Genomic DNA, 17,334 nt, shown 5'->3' on the forward strand with positions numbered 1-17,334 from the left:
GGATAAAAAAAATAAATAAATAAAAATGTTTTTTTTTTTTAAAGGTGACCCATTGTCACATTATTTCGCAATTGTTCTTGATAAGCAAAAACTATTAGACTATTTAGATATTTCAAATTTACGCATTTTAATTAGCTGACCTGTATACTGTGTTTTTTGTTTGTAGACATGGATGTAATTTTTGAACGTATGTATGTATATAATGTTCTCGAGTTAAAACAAAGAAAAAACAAAACAAAATTAAAAAAAAAAAAAAAAAAAGCATTAGCTTGAAATTGGTGACATTTCCTGTCGGGATCTTTTTAGCAGTGCGACAAAAAACAAGTTCATACTCACGCATATTACCGCGAGACCCCGCCCCCTTACAGAAGCATAGCAAACTGTAGTTTTTGCACCAATTTCTGACTACTAGACACGTATTTCATTTGACCACACATGCATTTTATTAACATTATTGTTAATACAACTATGAGACACTTTTTTTGAGTGAGCTCAACTGAGAGCAGTTTGACTCTGCCTGTGTGGGAACTTCATTTAAACCATATAAAACAGTCCAGTGAAAGACAAATACTATGCTAAATATGTAGTAAATAGGAATATACTGAAAAAAATCGGTATATATTTGTTTCATCCAAAGGTGATCTCATTCTTAAGAGTTGCACTCATCAATTATTCAACAAATATTGAGTCTATAATTAATTTTATCGATTTTAAAAATGACAATGTAAGACATGAAATGTTTCCCTCTAATATCTCATCACACCTACATCATATCCTAGGAACGTGTTAAGTATCCTGACATCATTTGCCCTCACACTCTCCAACCTATAATAACGAGCTGTCTAATGAAGACTACAGGGGCCTCCTCAATCAGAAAACCTTAAGGGCTCCATTTAGCTTGTTGTTCTTCGCCGTTGCCGGGCGCCTTCGGAGCCCTCTGAGGACGAGGGCTGCAACTGCTGTTGATGGCGGTGGTTGTGATGGCAGTGAAGGTCCCTCCTCCCCCCCCCGGGCAGGACCCAGAATACCAAACCACAGCAGGCAGAGGTTCATGGTGAGCCCCCAATGAGAGCATGATCCTATAACTGGCTTATGCAACTGATCAGAGCCTCCTTCAGCATTATGTAAGGGCATTAGATGAGCCCGCTGCTCACAGCTGGGGCCAGGGACTACTACTGTCGCTGTCGTCCATAACAATGTGGGTCGAAAAACAACTTTAGGCGCGCGGCTACTGTTCATAGAGGGTCTGAGTGTGTGAAGACAGTGCCAAGGTGCAGCAGGGGTTTCGACCTCCCTGCATCTGGTGTCATTAGCCGCCAAATGTCAAGTGCAACATGCATGAGCAGGCTGGATTTCCGGAGAGAAACTGGACCGATGTCAGATTACTGACATAAGCGGTCACTGTGCTAAATTAGCCCGCTTTATGTTGTTTATGTCAACAAATCTATCGGCGTAGAGGAAACACTGGCTCTGACTCTTGCCTCAATCTTACTGATTCACCTTTAACTCGTTGTTTTGATCAAAATCTGCCAGCAAGTTGAGTCGCAGCTTAAATCCATGTCAATGCAGACTCGCAATATATGACGTTTAATGAAAGGTACATTGTATTTTTTGGGTGAAATGGACGTTATCATTGTATTAATGCGTATGATCTCAGATAATAGTTCCCCACCAGTGAGAAACATGCTGTATTCACTCAGAGGCTATTTTTACAGAGCAGTACAGAGGGCCGATAGTGAGCTTCATCACATGGTGCAAGGAAAATCACCTGAAGCTCAATATCTGCATGAGCTTGTGCTGGACTACTGCTGCGTGTCTATCAGCGTGCAAGTTCTTGGGACAAAAGTCTCTTGAACAGTCAAAATCCTTGAATGTGTTCATATGTAGGGCCAGTTGAGTTGACTGGTAGAACACAAAGAACGTTAAAAAAAAAAGTAAAATATTGATGCTCCACAGGCATCCTCAACCCAGCAGCACAGAATATCTCCACAGTGAGCACAGTTTGAAGGTGGACACCTGAGATCAATGCCACCAATTCAGTATCTTTCAGATATGGCATTGAATAATGGCCAGATAAGTGATTTTGCAGAATGTTAGGAAGTCACTGTAAAGGTGACCTTTGACCTTTCGGATATAAAATGTCGTTACCTCCCCATTTTATGCTATCAGTTGTTTTGTGTGAAAAAATTAATGTATTAAATATGGTAGTTTTGGCCATGTCCAAACACGTGTTTTGTGAAGTTACGGTGACCCTTGACCACCAGAAGCTAATCGCTAAATCCTTGTGTCCATGCATGTTCGATGGCAAGTCTGAAGAAATTCCCACTTAAGATACTTAAGATCACAAAACTGGGACAGGCAGATGGACAACCTGAAACGGTGCCTCCAGCCATGGCTGTGGCCAGTGTGAAGGCATACGGGTGTTGTTTGAAGCATTTAGGGGTTCCAGAGGGAGCTGGACAAAATAAGATAAATGTCCTCAACAGCAGTGCACGAAGATGCAGCGGCCAGTACCTCCTCCGGTTATGCATCTCATTTGTTTATATAAGAGTCATTTTTTTCTGCCTATGGCAAATGCTGTCATCATCATTGAGGAATGCAGAGGTTTCTTCGAGACCATCAAGGCCCATGGCGTCGTTCAACCATCCAACCTCACTAGGTGGACGACAGCTGGAAGAAGAGCCATGCTAATCCAGCTTGGTTTAAGGCTGCTCCTGGCTAATGTCTGGCCGCGGGATAGGGAAATGGACAAAATGGGCCAAACAACGTGAATCAGAGACTGTTGTGCCCACAAAGACCTGTCTCCACCACAGCATCTGGGATCAAGCTGTTGAATGTTGATTAATAGATTATATTGTGCCTTGTAAGTGATGTCAGTCAGTTAATGTCAGTTGGGTTTGAAGTATAAATCAAATCAAATCGAATAAATTTGCCTTATATAGCCCAAAGTCACGATCACATTGCCTCAATGGGCTTTACGACCTGTACAGTGAACGACATCCTCTGTCCTTAGACCCTCGATTCGAGTGAGGAATAACTTGCCACGTTGATGGGAAAAAGAAGACCCTTTTAACAGGGTGTAGAGGCTTCAGGCTATATTAGCTCATTCTAACATAACACGCTGGAATCTTGAATCAGTTGAGTAAGAAGCGGGACGTCATCTCCCTGTGCTCGTGCCAGAGCCAGAGAAATGACCACACAGGAGGTGGTCTGCAGGGGTGAAATCATTGCAGCTGTACAGGTTGTTGTACGAAAACTGTCCAAACAAACAAACAAAACAATATCAGATATGACTTTGGACTTTCAAAAAAAATCAGCAAACAACTATTTGCTATGTAAAGATATTGTGGGGCAATGGTGTCCTCAGCATGAATGATGTCTGACTCAGAGGTAACACTGGACTTGTGACAGCCAGTGTGCTATGATCTGCTGTGATATGTCATACCTACCCTCTCACAAATGGAAAAGAACATTCAGTCCATTCCGTCCACTTTTTCATGACTGAATGGTGTGGTGGTGGGCCTGTGTGGACATGTTGTCTGGCCCATTGACAAGCGATGTGACTGCACTGATATAGAGAGAATTTAAGACTTTATGCAAGGCCAAAATCGTGACGTGTAGAGCACGATTGGAGTGCCTCAGCATAGAGAGCTAAACTTCTTTTTCCTGTCCGATTTTTCTAATCATCTGTGTTTATCTGCTTTTTTAAAAATAACTTTTGAATCTCACATTTCTTGATGAATGAGCTTCATGCTTTTTTTGACATCTTGCCGGCCTTGGCAGCAGCACTTTATTTTTTTGTTAAATCAAACTGGCCCAGGGAGGATCCGCTTTGCCTTCAACATTTCAGACTCATATTCATTGCTGCCGAACCACATGCAATTAAATCGTGGGACATGTAATGATGTATTTTATGTCATAGAACAAATGTGTAAGTATCTCCAGCCTGTGGTAACCACAGATCTTCTTTTGAGCACTGAACCAAAAAACCCATCAAAAACTGTATGTGCAAAAATGCTAACCGATCTCCTGGTTTTAGGACTCATTACTTCACCACTCTGTATCAGATTAAATTTCAAACTGCTGGATGTGATCACTGTTACAGAGAGTTTGGTCAGTAACCCATGTCTCATCTTCCCTCGCTCATTTTCTCAAATCCCTTCCAACATGATCAAATCAGGACAGAGAACTACATAAAGAGGACGGTCACGTCCGCTCGCAAACACACAGAGAGCAGGGTGCTCCTGCTCGCTGCTATGTCTGATTACCCTGCTCTCACATTCATGTGGTGACATAGAGAGTAGGGAGGGGATTGCTAACTGCATAAAACAACATCACTAACAGCAGCTTCAATTTGTCGTGGCAAAATCTGAAATGTCACACAATATTTGGCAATAGCCTGCTCATGAATATATTTGGCATAATTCCCACCAGACATTTTGGCTGTTAATATCCTAATCTGGTAGACACCTACACTTGATACCGGCAAAAGGCTGGCATTGGCTTGTGTCAACCCTGGTCACACTCCCTCTGTGTGTGCTAATCCAAGCCATTCTGTTCTTTGTTTTGGGAGCCAGGTCGGCAGCGTGAGAGCACGTCAGTGCATGTGAGCGATTCTTGAGAAAGATAGTTGACCGCCGAGTTTTCACTCCCATGGCGTCAGTAAACAAGGTGCCCGTGTATTTGACGACCTGGGAATGAGAATCAACAATCAACTCTATCTCTCCACAATCGCTTACTGCATTGTTAAAAACAATCCATCCCACAGAGCAGGCTAACTCAACAAGATCATTGACTGAATACTGAAGTGAATTTAAAATGGGAGCTACGGCTGATTTTTTGAATTTGAAAGGCTGTGTCACAAAGTTGATATGTGGAGTTTGAAAGACATTTGCATTTATCAGACGATCAGAGTCGGAGGATGAGAAGGTACTTTTTGTAGCATTCTGGGAAATGTAGTGTCAAGTGTTTTTGTTGCGTGCCCTATTCAGATTTCTCTTATGTTTCTATTGTACTCTATCATGAACACGTCATCATCATCACAAATGATGTGCACGTTGTACTTTAGTCCATCAGTAAGGTTTATGTGGAGCATTAGAAGTTCAATGATGCATTTCATTCTTCAGCCATGACATATATGGTCAGGGTTAGAAAAAGAAAAAAAACATGTCTGAAATATAATGTCAATTCCTTTATGCTTCTGAAGGGATTACAATGTACTTGTACTGTAATGGTATCTGCATTTGTAATCTGAAAGGCACAACTGAGAATAAATAACAAGCAGGGGCGGTTACAGAGGGTTTAAGAAAATATTATATAATGACTGTGTGGGCAGAAACGCACACAGTAATGTTGCAGGTAAAGTAGCTTGAGATTTGCCACCAGATGTCCAAACACAATTCAACCGGTCATTCTGCCCCAACACAAGCCTTGAATGAATATAGTAAAGTATAATGAAGTGTTGTGTTCAGCCCCGCTCGCTCATGCTGATCTTGTGATAAGGGAGCAACACATTCCCTCTACATTACTTGCCAAGTGTGTGTGTGTGTGTGTGTGTGTGTCTTGCACTGGGGAATCCTGCATCGAAGGAGCACAATAAATCACATTTTAGCAGGATCATGTGATTAATGGAGGGAGGGCAGTGAAGCATTTGGAAATCCCTGCTGGCCTGACTTGATGACATTGTGTTTGCTGTTTGTGAAGAAAACTGCGGCCAATTCCTAAAATAATGAGTATAAACAGAACGGTAAACGCAGGAAATCTTACGCTGCATATCATCAAATCCATAATGCATAATGAAATTTAGTGCAAAGAATAATTCTACTTTAATTCTTTGGGCAACAGCCCCACCTACAGGACAGAAATCAACTGATAACTGAAATCAACTGAAATCTGATTAAAGATAATAGAAGGTTTTTATTGATTATAATGAAACGTGAACATACAGTGTTTTGAGAAAGCAACTTTATAGAAATGTGAATATTATAAAAACTTTGGAAGGTATAAAAAAATGGCCCCTCTGAATAACCTGTGTGCAAAATATAAGAAGGCAACTTTGTTATAAAACTGGGCACTAGAACAAAGCTATGCCATAAAATGCTAAATAAGAAAAGCAGATCTCAAAAACTGGACAACACCTTTCCAATGGAAGACAGGGAATGATAAAATGTACAAACATTTAACATAAATGTGGTGAAACTAAATATTCATTCCCACCAACAATCATCTTGGTTTCATTTGGTCTCATCCTATAAAAAGGTATGTAGTGCTCTCAATTACAATCTTTGTAACATTGCAGGAAAAAAAATTTTAAAAATAACCTGAGGTGGAAAAACTGAGTATGTGATTAAGGCTCAACACATACAACTGTAAGGTTTACATTTAGGTAACACATGCAGCGGCTCCAGATCAAAACAAAGAAGATTACCTTTTCATTCTCAAATTTAAAATGTGGAGCTAATAGCAGATCAAGCAGGTCAACTGTAAGCTTAAGCTATCGCTCTTCAACAAATAAAGAGCAAGAGGCTTTATGTGACAGACCATTTTTAGCTGAAGTCTCTGTCTGGGAGCACCAACGGGGCCACCAGGGTCCAGAGATAGATAGCCAAGCCCAGCCAGCTGGAGCAGATCTTCACCCACACGGCCGGCATGGAGGTCTGCATGGACTCGTAGTCAGAGTTGGGCCTGATGAGCCAAGAGCAAAGTCAGAGAAAAGTCAATGTTGCAACAAAGTCTGCCTGTATGAAGGAGTCAGCCATGAAAGATGAGAAGAGATAACAGATACTTACTTGTACCAGTTGGTGAGGGTCATCATGATGTAGAGGGAGGCCAGAAAGAGGCTGAAGTGGAAGAAGGAGTAGCTGTAGGTGACTCCCTCCTCCTCGTTGTCCACGGCCCGTCTTACTCCGTCCTCCCCTGTCGTGTCCTGGGCAGTGATGGTCAGACCCTGGTCCTCCTCCGTCTGCATCAGCCTGTTCACCTGGGCGTTGTTGGAGGAGCGGATACTGTGAATACAAGAACAGACACGAGAACAAAGGAATTCATCTTCACGCGCAGTGACAAATGACAGGAAGTGACAACATCTGAAATATCTGTCAGACATTTGGATGAAAGGATCAACCTGGAAACATACAGAAGAATAAGAACATTGAGAAGAATAATGATCAACATACAGACTAAGAAAGACAAGATTGACTGAGTTTTTATATCTACTAATGGAGGGTTGGTTGACTGGAGACTGAATGTATCTTTATGTGCATTTATATGTAAATTTGTATTCTTTTGACATCCAACAACAACCCTGTCTCCCAATGAAAATTAATCTGCAATGAAAAACAAAACAAAAAAAACAGATATACAATTTTATTTTTAAGCCAGTCATGACATGAGTCATTGTCCAACAATGTAAGCACAATGTGAAACAAAGCATCTGCCTTGAGCTCTTGTGATTGGCAGTGGCAGTGATTGCTTTTCTTTCCATCAGTCAGTGATTTCAATGGTCCTGGAGGCAGTTTGGCTGCTGTCAAACGTACTGTACTTTTGAACTGTAAGATTAAAACTGCTAAGCTTCCAGTATGTTCATTTTAGGGATGAACAGATGATCAGCATGGTCAAATATCTATCTTTTTGGATCATTGGAATCAGTGTTTTTGTGTTTGTTAGCCAAATAAAAGTAATGAATTTTAAAATGCTATACTTAGGCTCTGACACTGGATCTTTTTTCTCTGTCTGTAGTCACCACTCTGTCATCTCACTCAGCATCTCACCTTAAAGACTATCTGATTGGTTGCATGTCACAGTATCAACATTTAAGTATCAACACTAAATAATCTCAGTCAGCAAAGTTAACTATTAATAAAGTTATCAAATTAAGATAGTAGGATGGAGGTATAAAGTAGCAAAAAAATGGAAACACTCAAGAAAGGTACCTTGGAATTGTACCGTACTTTAAACAGTAAATTCTACTGTTACATTCAAACAATGGTACTTCTAAAATTTGACACAAAGATCTGATCAAATTCAAAACTATTACTAAAGTTATTTCTAATAATGTTTACAATCTTCTTGTTAAGGTAAACCATACAATACCTGGCGTAAAGGGTACAGAACAAGAAAATGAGCAATCCCACGATGCCCTGTGCGTCCCACCACTGGACGTTTGCAGGAGCTGGGGTAGGAGGAAATCCTGGTGGTGGAGTAGTGCTGGCAGGATGGACCAGACTCAACAGGCTTGGGTTACACTGCCGGTCTGAGATCGGAAACACAGAAAACATTGTAAACTGTTGACTTTTTTTTGGCAGCTAGTTAATATCATAGCTACAGGCACTTGGGGTTGGTTGGTGGGTTACGGTGAGATTTATTTCCACTCCTTCTTGCAGTCAGTCATCTTGCAGTTGTGTTCTGAGTCTTTAGACTTACTGGGGTTGTTGGTCATGGCTGACCAGGTGACATACATGGTGTAGAGGGAGATGAGGGAGGCCTGGAGCAGGCCTGAGCTGGGCTGAGCCTCCTGTGGAGACATGACATGGGATGAGTCAGAAAATAAATCATTGCGCTAGTAAAACTCTCTTGAATGCTCAAGTAATTTTGTACTCACATAAATCACAAAAAGATCACAACTGTCTTCTACAATGAGCTACAAATGGCCAGTATCTTGCCATTTTTTTGCCGATATACACACACATTTTTGATTTTGTGTTTATCAGACATGATAGATGAGGGCACAAAATACCAACATTTATATACCACATGGCTTCTACAGTCTCTACAGTACCTGAACTTTGGGCATGATGGCCACGATGGCCACAACGACGCAGAATATGAAGTTGAGGCTGATGAAGACCTTGTGCTCTGTGCAGTCGTCAGGTCGGGTGTAAAACACGTAGAAGAGTACAATAGCAGTGAAAGCCAAGGCAAAGTTTATGACGGTGACGGACAGCAGAGCTGTGAGGAAAACATGAGAGAAGAATAAAGTCATCGCATAATCACATGATACCTGATTCACGTGCAGATTTTAGCATACAGACTGGAAAAATTATAAATTGGCAAGGTTTGTGCACAACCCAGGACAGACAGGCTCTACAGCAGCTGATAAAAATCACCAACAAAATCATCTACAAGGTGTCAGAGACCAAGCCTAAAGGATACTAAAAGACAACACCCACCTGCCAAAGTATGTTCACCCTGCTACCATCTTGCAAAAGATACAGAAGTATCCACTGCCGAACCACCAGACTAAACTAAACCTAAACTCATCCACTAAACTCATTTTTTATAGATGTTTATAATATGTTTGAGGGTAACACAAGAAGTCCACAGCTTGCATTTTGTTTGGTTAAAGTGATCTACTGTCCTATTACTTTTTAAAACTGCAGTGAGACATTTTGTTGAAATGTTATTTTTTGAAATAAAAATGGCATAAAGAAAGGTACTGGCAGCCTAAATCCACAAAAAAAAGAAAAAAACAATAGCAATATTTTCCTTTACCTGCATACCAGCACTTTCGATTTCCTTCCTCTGCCCTCTCCAGCCAGGACTGGTTCCAGGAATGGGCAAAGTCTACCAGCAGGATCAGCTGGATGAGGATGAAGATGAAAGAGCCCACAACTCCGAAGTAATACCACACTGAGAGCAGACAGAAAAGGATTCAGGCCATTTGTTTAGAGGTATACCAGGCTGTGCGATGACCGGACACTTGTATGCAATACTTAAATATAAAGCAGGAGACAGTACAGTGTGTGCCATTGCAGGTCATCGATGATCAGTTGAGGTTGTTAATATATACTGCTTGTTAATCAGAATTAACAGCTGAAAGTTTTTCAACATTTCTAATAATCACATGGAGTGAATACTGGTGGTTACAAGTGGTTAATTCATTATGAACTGAAAAAACAATCTGACAATAAGGCTGTTTTCTAGAGGAGGAAACAAGAAAAACAAGTTCATCACCTCACATTAACCCTCAAAAACAGGTTGAACTCTTGTTGTGACTAAGCCTGGGGATCATATGAATTTCTTTAGAAACTAGTACTCAAGCACATTGAGGTATACTAGCATTTTTTCTCTCTACAAATGCCCCCTTCTTCTTAAAAAAATATGAGGTCAATCCTCAAAATGTGAGTCTTCTCTACCTAAACATTATTTAAAACACAGACCCTCTGATCAAAAAATAAGCTTTAAAAAAAGAGAGAGAGAGAGAGAGAGAGAGAGAGAAAAAAAGGTAGCTGGATTTCAGTTGCTGAATACCTGTGGTAAAGATGCCATCTGGAATGAAGAAAGCTCCGACAGTAATGCCAACCAGCACCAGGAACTTGAAGAACCAGAAGCTGAGAGGAACAGAAGGAAAGTTAAGTATATACAGAACGAGTGTTTTTGTCATCATGTAAGAACAATCGAGAGAGTGCAGTCCACATGTTTGGCCACCAGAGTGCAGCATATTGTCATCACACAGGACCATGGTACTGAGGCTGCTGTTCTTAGTACGAACCCATTTTGGATGGCGGCACGGGGGTCCTTGCTGCTGCGCACTCGGATCATGATGATGGAGAAGAGGAAGAAGAAGCAGGCCATGGCGAAGCACATGCGGTACACTGACTTGTAGCCAACAATGACATCACAGTTGACCTTGCCCTCTATGCCAGGTATTCCTGCACCACCAACACAAAAGCCTGGAATCTGACAGTGAGAGAGCACAAAGGAAGTGATGGGTTAAGGAGTGTCAGGCAAAAAGCTTATTGATGCTGAAATATCTAAAATGTTCAATGTTTTTCTGAGATTACTGGTTGAAAAGTAACAAACGCATCATCCGAGCATACTGTCCAGCCACCCTCTGTTGCTGGGTTACAGCCTTATGAAACTAATTTTTTGAATTATTGTCCTATTTTTTTCCTTCAATCTGAAATGACATTTAAGGGTCCAGAAAATGTAATGATGCTTTGGCTTATGAAACGATTAGAAGAGCCTGATGCAACACTCCCGTGTGGACCATTACATGTTATCTAATCTAGTCTCATCTAAAGTACCTTTTTAAGATGTTCCTCCATGCCTGGGAGGATCATAATGACAGACACTAGAGTCCCAAGCAGCAGCAGGAAAGAGAAGGCCAGCCGGCTCACGGTGGAGTTGTACGTTGACGGGCAGCATGATGACAGGAGGCAGGAGGCCGAGCCGCACAAACACGACGCCTGGAATAGAGACGAGGCAGAGAATTAGTGAGGCCTTCATACACATTCATATATTATAAACCTCAGGAACAGGGCTCCCGGGTGCTAGATAATCAGGGTAATGCATGCACACTCACAACCACTGTGGTTGGCAGAAAAAAACATAACAAACAGCACTGTGTCGGCTGTCAGGGCAACCATCTTTCTACTTCTTCTACACGCTTCCAGAGAAGCAGAGACAAATAGTTTACAGTGGCAGTAATCAGGCCTGTGATTAGAGCTGCCATCATAACAAATCCCCCTCTCTCACTGTTTGTTATCCAGCGCTGTGAACGGGATCACAGAGGATTCCTGCATGATTCAGATGCAGACTGCTTAGAGGTGTGTGGGGCACTGAGGCGGAGACTGTAGCTGAGATCAGCCATCCTTCACTAAATATGGGGATGCACCAGAGTACACAAGCCTTGGGTGTAAACACTGCCGCTGTGACGAGAAGAATCCAGTTTCAGCGGTTCCCACTGGTCTATGCCACACTGCCTTAGCAACAAGTAACTAGCACAAATACCTCAAATCATCTGTGAGACCCCTGAATGCGTCTTCAACACTCCACCATGAAAAATGGTTTGCATAAAGACACTACAGTTTGTATTCTGTTTGGTTTTAATGAGCTTTTGTCCAACTCCTAACTCCTGAACACACCCTTACTACTCCACAATAAAAACAGTAACCTTACTTATGCAGCGTAAACGGACAACACCTTACATTTCGTTCTGCAATTCTGGTGTTGTAAAGTGACTATTAAGTAAACCTTTGAACCTTCATGTTTAGACACCATTTAACATTTGAGGGGCTTAGCTTCTTTTGTTCAATGAAATAAATGTGTTAGAAAAAAAAATAGTTATAGTTCACCAAGCAAAAAAACTGCATTGCCTTTGATTTAGTGGTTAAACTAAGGTATTGTATCAGAATAAAAAATGGCACTGACGCCCAGCTCCAACACTGAAACACAGCGGATCTTAAGAGGATTATTTTATAAACAGAAAATGTCAAATGAATCTAAATTAGACCAGACTAGCTGAGACAGATGAGCAGCTGTGCAATACTTTCTTTTATTAGTTAGCTTTCTGTATTGAAGAGTATTCAGTGTATTGTTGTTTGATTGGATTCATTCTTTATCTTCATTATAACGTTTTCTCTCTCACACATCAGATTATTACTTGACTTTCAAGAAGTTGAGGATCTGGGTCATATTTATTTATTCATTTTCTTTTTAACTTTGGTGTTTTACTCTACTAAATCTATAATTTAATTAAATTACATCTACCTCTTGGATTAATCTGTTTTCAGTAATTCATCAGTGTTAAAAAAATACATAGCAAATATATTGTGATTATGTGTTAACGATAATAATAATAATAAAAAGAGCCACATAGATAATGCGTCAAAAGGTCCAGCTGGGGAAAATACATTAAAAAAATAGGATCGAATATAAATCAGGGCAAGAATGATTATGATGGACACATCAAGTACAACAACAAAAACAAACAGCGAAACAAGGGTTTGCGGAAGAGCACGAGTTCAATCCGGAAACTGCGCCTTTTTGGAAAACACCTTACAGATATAACAGACGACGCGCAGAGTTTTGTCCACGTTCCCACACAATAACAGAGGAATTAACCTATAAGAGAACTAAATTACTTTAAAAAGGACAGCATAAAGAAAGGCCTGTTGTCAGACCAAACTGTTCAGAAATCTGACAACCCACTTCCACCTCGCTTATGAGTGCGAGCATTTTGTCGCCTCATAATTCATCATTGTGCTAAAAAAAAAAAAAAAAAACTTTTTACAAGTCGGTCTAGCAGTTTGGTTATCTTGGGTATAACGTTAAACATAACGTTTAACAACTTTAGTTAAAAGTTTGGGTCGATTTTGTTTCCACCAACGAAGGACGGATAATACTGATTAACGTCAGGCCAAATGAATGTTGCTAACATTAATGTCGTAGTTTAACGTTACCATGTTTAGAGGGCGTAGGCCTAATCTCACTTAATATAATTCAGCTATTCAAAATATATATGAAACGTAATGTTATATTTTTACATAAACTTTCTTCCATTGTCTTCCAACTGTCTATGGGAAGAAGTGCAACATTTTATTAGCGTTAGTTTCACATGACATCTTCACGATGTCTTGACCAGCTTAACAACGAAACTTAAATTGAACCTAATGCTAGCTAAATGAGTCAGGAAATACTCTTTTAACGTGTCATGTAGCAACAGTAAAACCGGTAAATGTGTACTTACACAGCTGGCAAGAGAACCCAGTGCTAAACAAGCCCCCATGTTGGTTTAATTCAGTATTCCGATGAAAGTCGTGAAAACTGAAAAAGTTGAGGAAGAAACTGAGTCAAAATGGCGACGTCAAGATATCTGCAAGTGACTGGCGGAAATCCGTCTAGTTCCTCCAAAATAAAAGCCTAGTGTTAAGCATACATATATATATATAATTGTATAATAGGCACAATAAATGGCTTATTATGATATTGTTTCAGTCTATTTATCCAAACAAATATCCATATGGAGTACAGCGACTTGATTGTCTTCTAATGTGAGGTGCTGCTGCTGTACACACAGTTTACGTTGACGTTCTTAGCTTTATTTTGATGGCAAATTCACTCTACTTCCGACATTGTTTAGGTAAATTGTGTAAAACTCGTCTGTCTGTTTACTGTACACAGGGCGGTGTAGTTTCTGCTGTAATTCGACACCCGAACTGTGATTGGCTTAGTGAGTCGTCAGTCCAAAAATCTTGACCACTTCTATGTCAATGCGAATAAAAAGAAACACTCCCCTTATTACAGTCCCATCATTTACCACGAAAAATATACTACAAATGCATTATGTGTTGTTTAGGTAGGTTCAGATTATACAAGGCTAAATTGCTTTTATATTTAATTTTAAAAGTTAAAACGACACGTTTTACTGGACTCGCTGTGTCTTTGTCACCTAAGATGGAAGCAAGCCATTACATGTACAGCCTCAGTGTTCCAGGGGAGAAGGTTTGGTTTACTTCTCCTCAAAAGGTTTTATGTTTTGTTGTTACATCTTTAATAACTACTGTGCGGTGATGGAATCTAACTATGTTACTCTTGACTTAACTTGAACATTTACTTCTCTTTATGGAAGTATATAGTAAGATGCATATATTCAAGTTTAGTCCACCACACTCCACTACATTTTAGAGGCAAATATTGTATTTTTAACCTCACTGTATTTTGAATAAATCACTATCAGTGTGCTATATTGCATATTGCATCAGAGTTAGTGCATATTGAAATAAATCAATTTTACTGGCAACTGGATTTTTAAAAAGCACAAAATTCAGTAACCACAAAAAATGCTCAACACTGGATCCAATAATCAACCAGGCTGCCACTCAGATGACCTACAGTACATAGAACATGCATGTAAATGTATGCATAATTTACTTTCTTTTGTACGTTTGTTGTTTAAGTACATTTAATATCATATACTTTGAAACTTTACTCATGTGCTGTATGGGTGATTTTTTCTTTAGTGTGACTCTTGGGTACTTTTTCAACACTGCTATTGAGTAACAAAGAACAGAGACGAATTGGAAAAAATGTGAAACCAAATGACACAATTACATTGACATAATCAGTATCATCATAATACATCAGCTAGATAATTATTTCTGTAAGGGGTATTGCTCCCTGAATCATTTAATTTCTGCACTATTCTATGATTGCATTCGCTATTATGATAACATTTCTTAGTTTTGAGTAGGATGGTATTGGAGGATAAATTCACAGAAAAATAAAAATTCAGTCCACTACTCACCTTCAAGCGGTTAGAAAGTCGACTTGTAGTTCACAAAACATTTCTGGTTCTCCACACCAAAACAATGTTGTAGCAATCTCCCAAATAACTGAAGTAGAAGGGGACTTGGTTTACCTGAAAAACTTAAAACCTTACTAAACCTGAAATAAAATAAATAAATAAATAAATAGATAAATAGATAAATAAATAAGCATTCGTGGACTACAAAACGTCATCCAAATTTCCATTGGCATTGGGGTCAGTAGATGATGACTGATTTTTTTGGGTGAACTTATCCTTTAAGCCCTCTATGTCTAGAGGAACAGTGTACAGATACCACAGCTAAACAATAAGACCCATAAGTAATGAGGCAATAGAACATATGAATCATTTTCTATTTAAGTGAAATAAAACACATGCACAATAAGGTCATTGCAAATTCACTGTTTAGTGTAATTATATGTCCATACAGGAGCAAACAGGAATAATAATGATTTAGTTTCACCAGAGGTAGCGCCGAGTGAGTAAACAGGTGTGACAAAGAAGGTCAGACACTGAGTTTAAAGCAGCAGGGGGGGAGAACCACCATCTGTTTGTGTCTGACCTTCATAAACACAGTGAAGGTGTTCACCTGTGAATCATCAGTATAAAGATAAAAGTGGTACTTCTCCACACCTTCATTTTCCACCAGTCTAAACAACAGCAGGCTCATAGCATCCTCAGAACCAGAGAGGAGGAATGGATTTGATGTAAATCAGGCAATAGCTTCACTGCACTGTTATGCCGGCGCTCCTCTAGGGACTGGCAAAAGCAATGGATTCATAATAATCCCAGGGCTGTATGCGTCTGCTTAAGAGACTAATAATCAATAGCATTCCCAGTGCGACATGTCCTCTGTTATTGTCCAGTGGCTCTGAAGAAGGCTGTTGGTGACAGTGAGTTAACTGTGTTGCATCTGACAGGTTCATCAGTGGTTGAAGGGCACTCTGTAGTAGTAGTTGTCGTGGCAACTGTAAATCAGTCACTTGTCTCGTGCAGATGAGAAGTGGCCAAACACCAGGCCTCCGACACAATATTTCCTCTGGACGTTCTTATTGCTCGCAAGCAAGAGTCACACACCAACCTCCTTTCCGGATGAACTCCTTCCCCAAGTTCCTTTGTGTTAATTTTCACAGCACATTAGCCCACATACAGTACATGAATGCAGCCATTCAAACTCTGCAACCACATAGGTATCACGAGACAGAACTCACGCTGGAAGCACATAAACAATAAGATTTAACTTTACCTTAAACAATAATGTATATCTATCCATCTACTCTTTCTATTTATCATAAAATGTTGTATGTAAGTACAATAAATTCAAATAAGAGGGGACACTTGAGAATTTCTCTCACATAGTTTTCATGATTTTGTAACACTAAATGAAATACACAATTAAATGTAAGGAATGAAAGCAAGTTTTGACTTTGTTATCAGTAGACCACTGTTTTTCTTTGTCTATTTTAAGGTGGTTGAGTCTACAATAAGCCCACACGTGCCTGCATTAAACTATCTTTGTAATAAGAATGACATGTGGAGATTAAATTTAAAAAAACAAAATCATTCAAAGTTTTAGAAGAAATTACTGTGTATTATTATTATTATTCTGTCTCAGATGGGCGATTCCATTTCAAAATTCAATGTATTGTTACAGTGCACCCCGCACTAAAAAGACAATGGTACGAACCTCTGAGCAGCAGCGAGAATTCGCTGGAATTACACAGGAAGCTGTAGCACTGTGTTACTTCACAATAAGACAAACCAAATAATTCCAACTCGAAAAAAGCTTTTTGATGATAGTAATAATCATAATAACAATAATGAGAAGAGCACGATAATAACAACAATAATAATGATATATTAATAATAACTGTACCAAGCAATATCATATTTTACATTTAGAATTAATGAAACTGGTGGCATTCCTTAAGTATTACATCATATCATGGCGGTATTTTACTTGTATATTTTAGCTGTTTAGCTGTGAGGGTGTTGCATTAAGACAATGCAATGAGAGCCTCATGTCGGAAAGAGAGGCCAACTTTTCGGCCTACAGGATGTGTCCTGCAAAAATATCAGCCAGCAAAATGTATTTTGAGATCAATATGCTTTGTATAGCCTGTGTCTGTAGGTCTTGGGGAGTATCATTCATACTATTATAATATAAATATATATATATATATATATATATATATATATATATATATATATATATATATATATATATATATATATATATATATATATATATATTATTTGTTATGTTGTGATATCACTTATTGCTCATGTTG

At 39.4% G+C, this 17,334-nt stretch overlaps 1 protein-coding gene across 1 annotated transcript; it reads right to left on the bottom strand.

The window, feature by feature from the left end:
• Positions 1-5,891: 5,891 nt before the first annotated feature.
• On the bottom strand, positions 5,892-13,606 carry serinc2 (serine incorporator 2). Its single transcript, XM_037093678.1, has 10 exons — positions 13,466-13,606; positions 11,022-11,183; positions 10,487-10,674; positions 10,246-10,325; positions 9,487-9,624; positions 8,774-8,943; positions 8,419-8,509; positions 8,089-8,248; positions 6,789-7,004; positions 5,892-6,684 (listed from the first exon to the last, which is right to left on the bottom strand). The coding sequence occupies exons 1-10, from the start codon at positions 13,502-13,504 to the stop codon at positions 6,546-6,548; spliced, it is 1,383 nt and encodes a 460-aa protein (XP_036949573.1). The 5' UTR covers positions 13,505-13,606; the 3' UTR covers positions 5,892-6,545.
• Between the last annotated feature and the right edge of the window lie 3,728 nt (positions 13,607-17,334).

The sequence above is a fragment of the Acanthopagrus latus genome, chromosome 3 (genome assembly GCF_904848185.1).
Source record: "Acanthopagrus latus isolate v.2019 chromosome 3, fAcaLat1.1, whole genome shotgun sequence".
Lineage (NCBI taxonomy): Eukaryota > Metazoa > Chordata > Actinopteri > Spariformes > Sparidae > Acanthopagrus > Acanthopagrus latus.

Coding starts and splice junctions, on each gene's coding strand:
- serinc2 (XM_037093678.1), bottom strand. CDS start 13,504: ATGGGGGCTTGTTTAGCACTGGGTTCTCTTGCCAGCTGT. Junction 10,326..10,486: donor CGTGCCGCCATCCAAAATGG/GTTCGTACTAAG, acceptor TGTTCCTCTCAG/CTTCTGGTTCTTCAAGTTCC. Junction 8,510..8,773: donor CCATCATGCCCAAAGTTCAG/GTACTGTAGAGA, acceptor ATGTCTCCACAG/GAGGCTCAGCCCAGCTCAGG.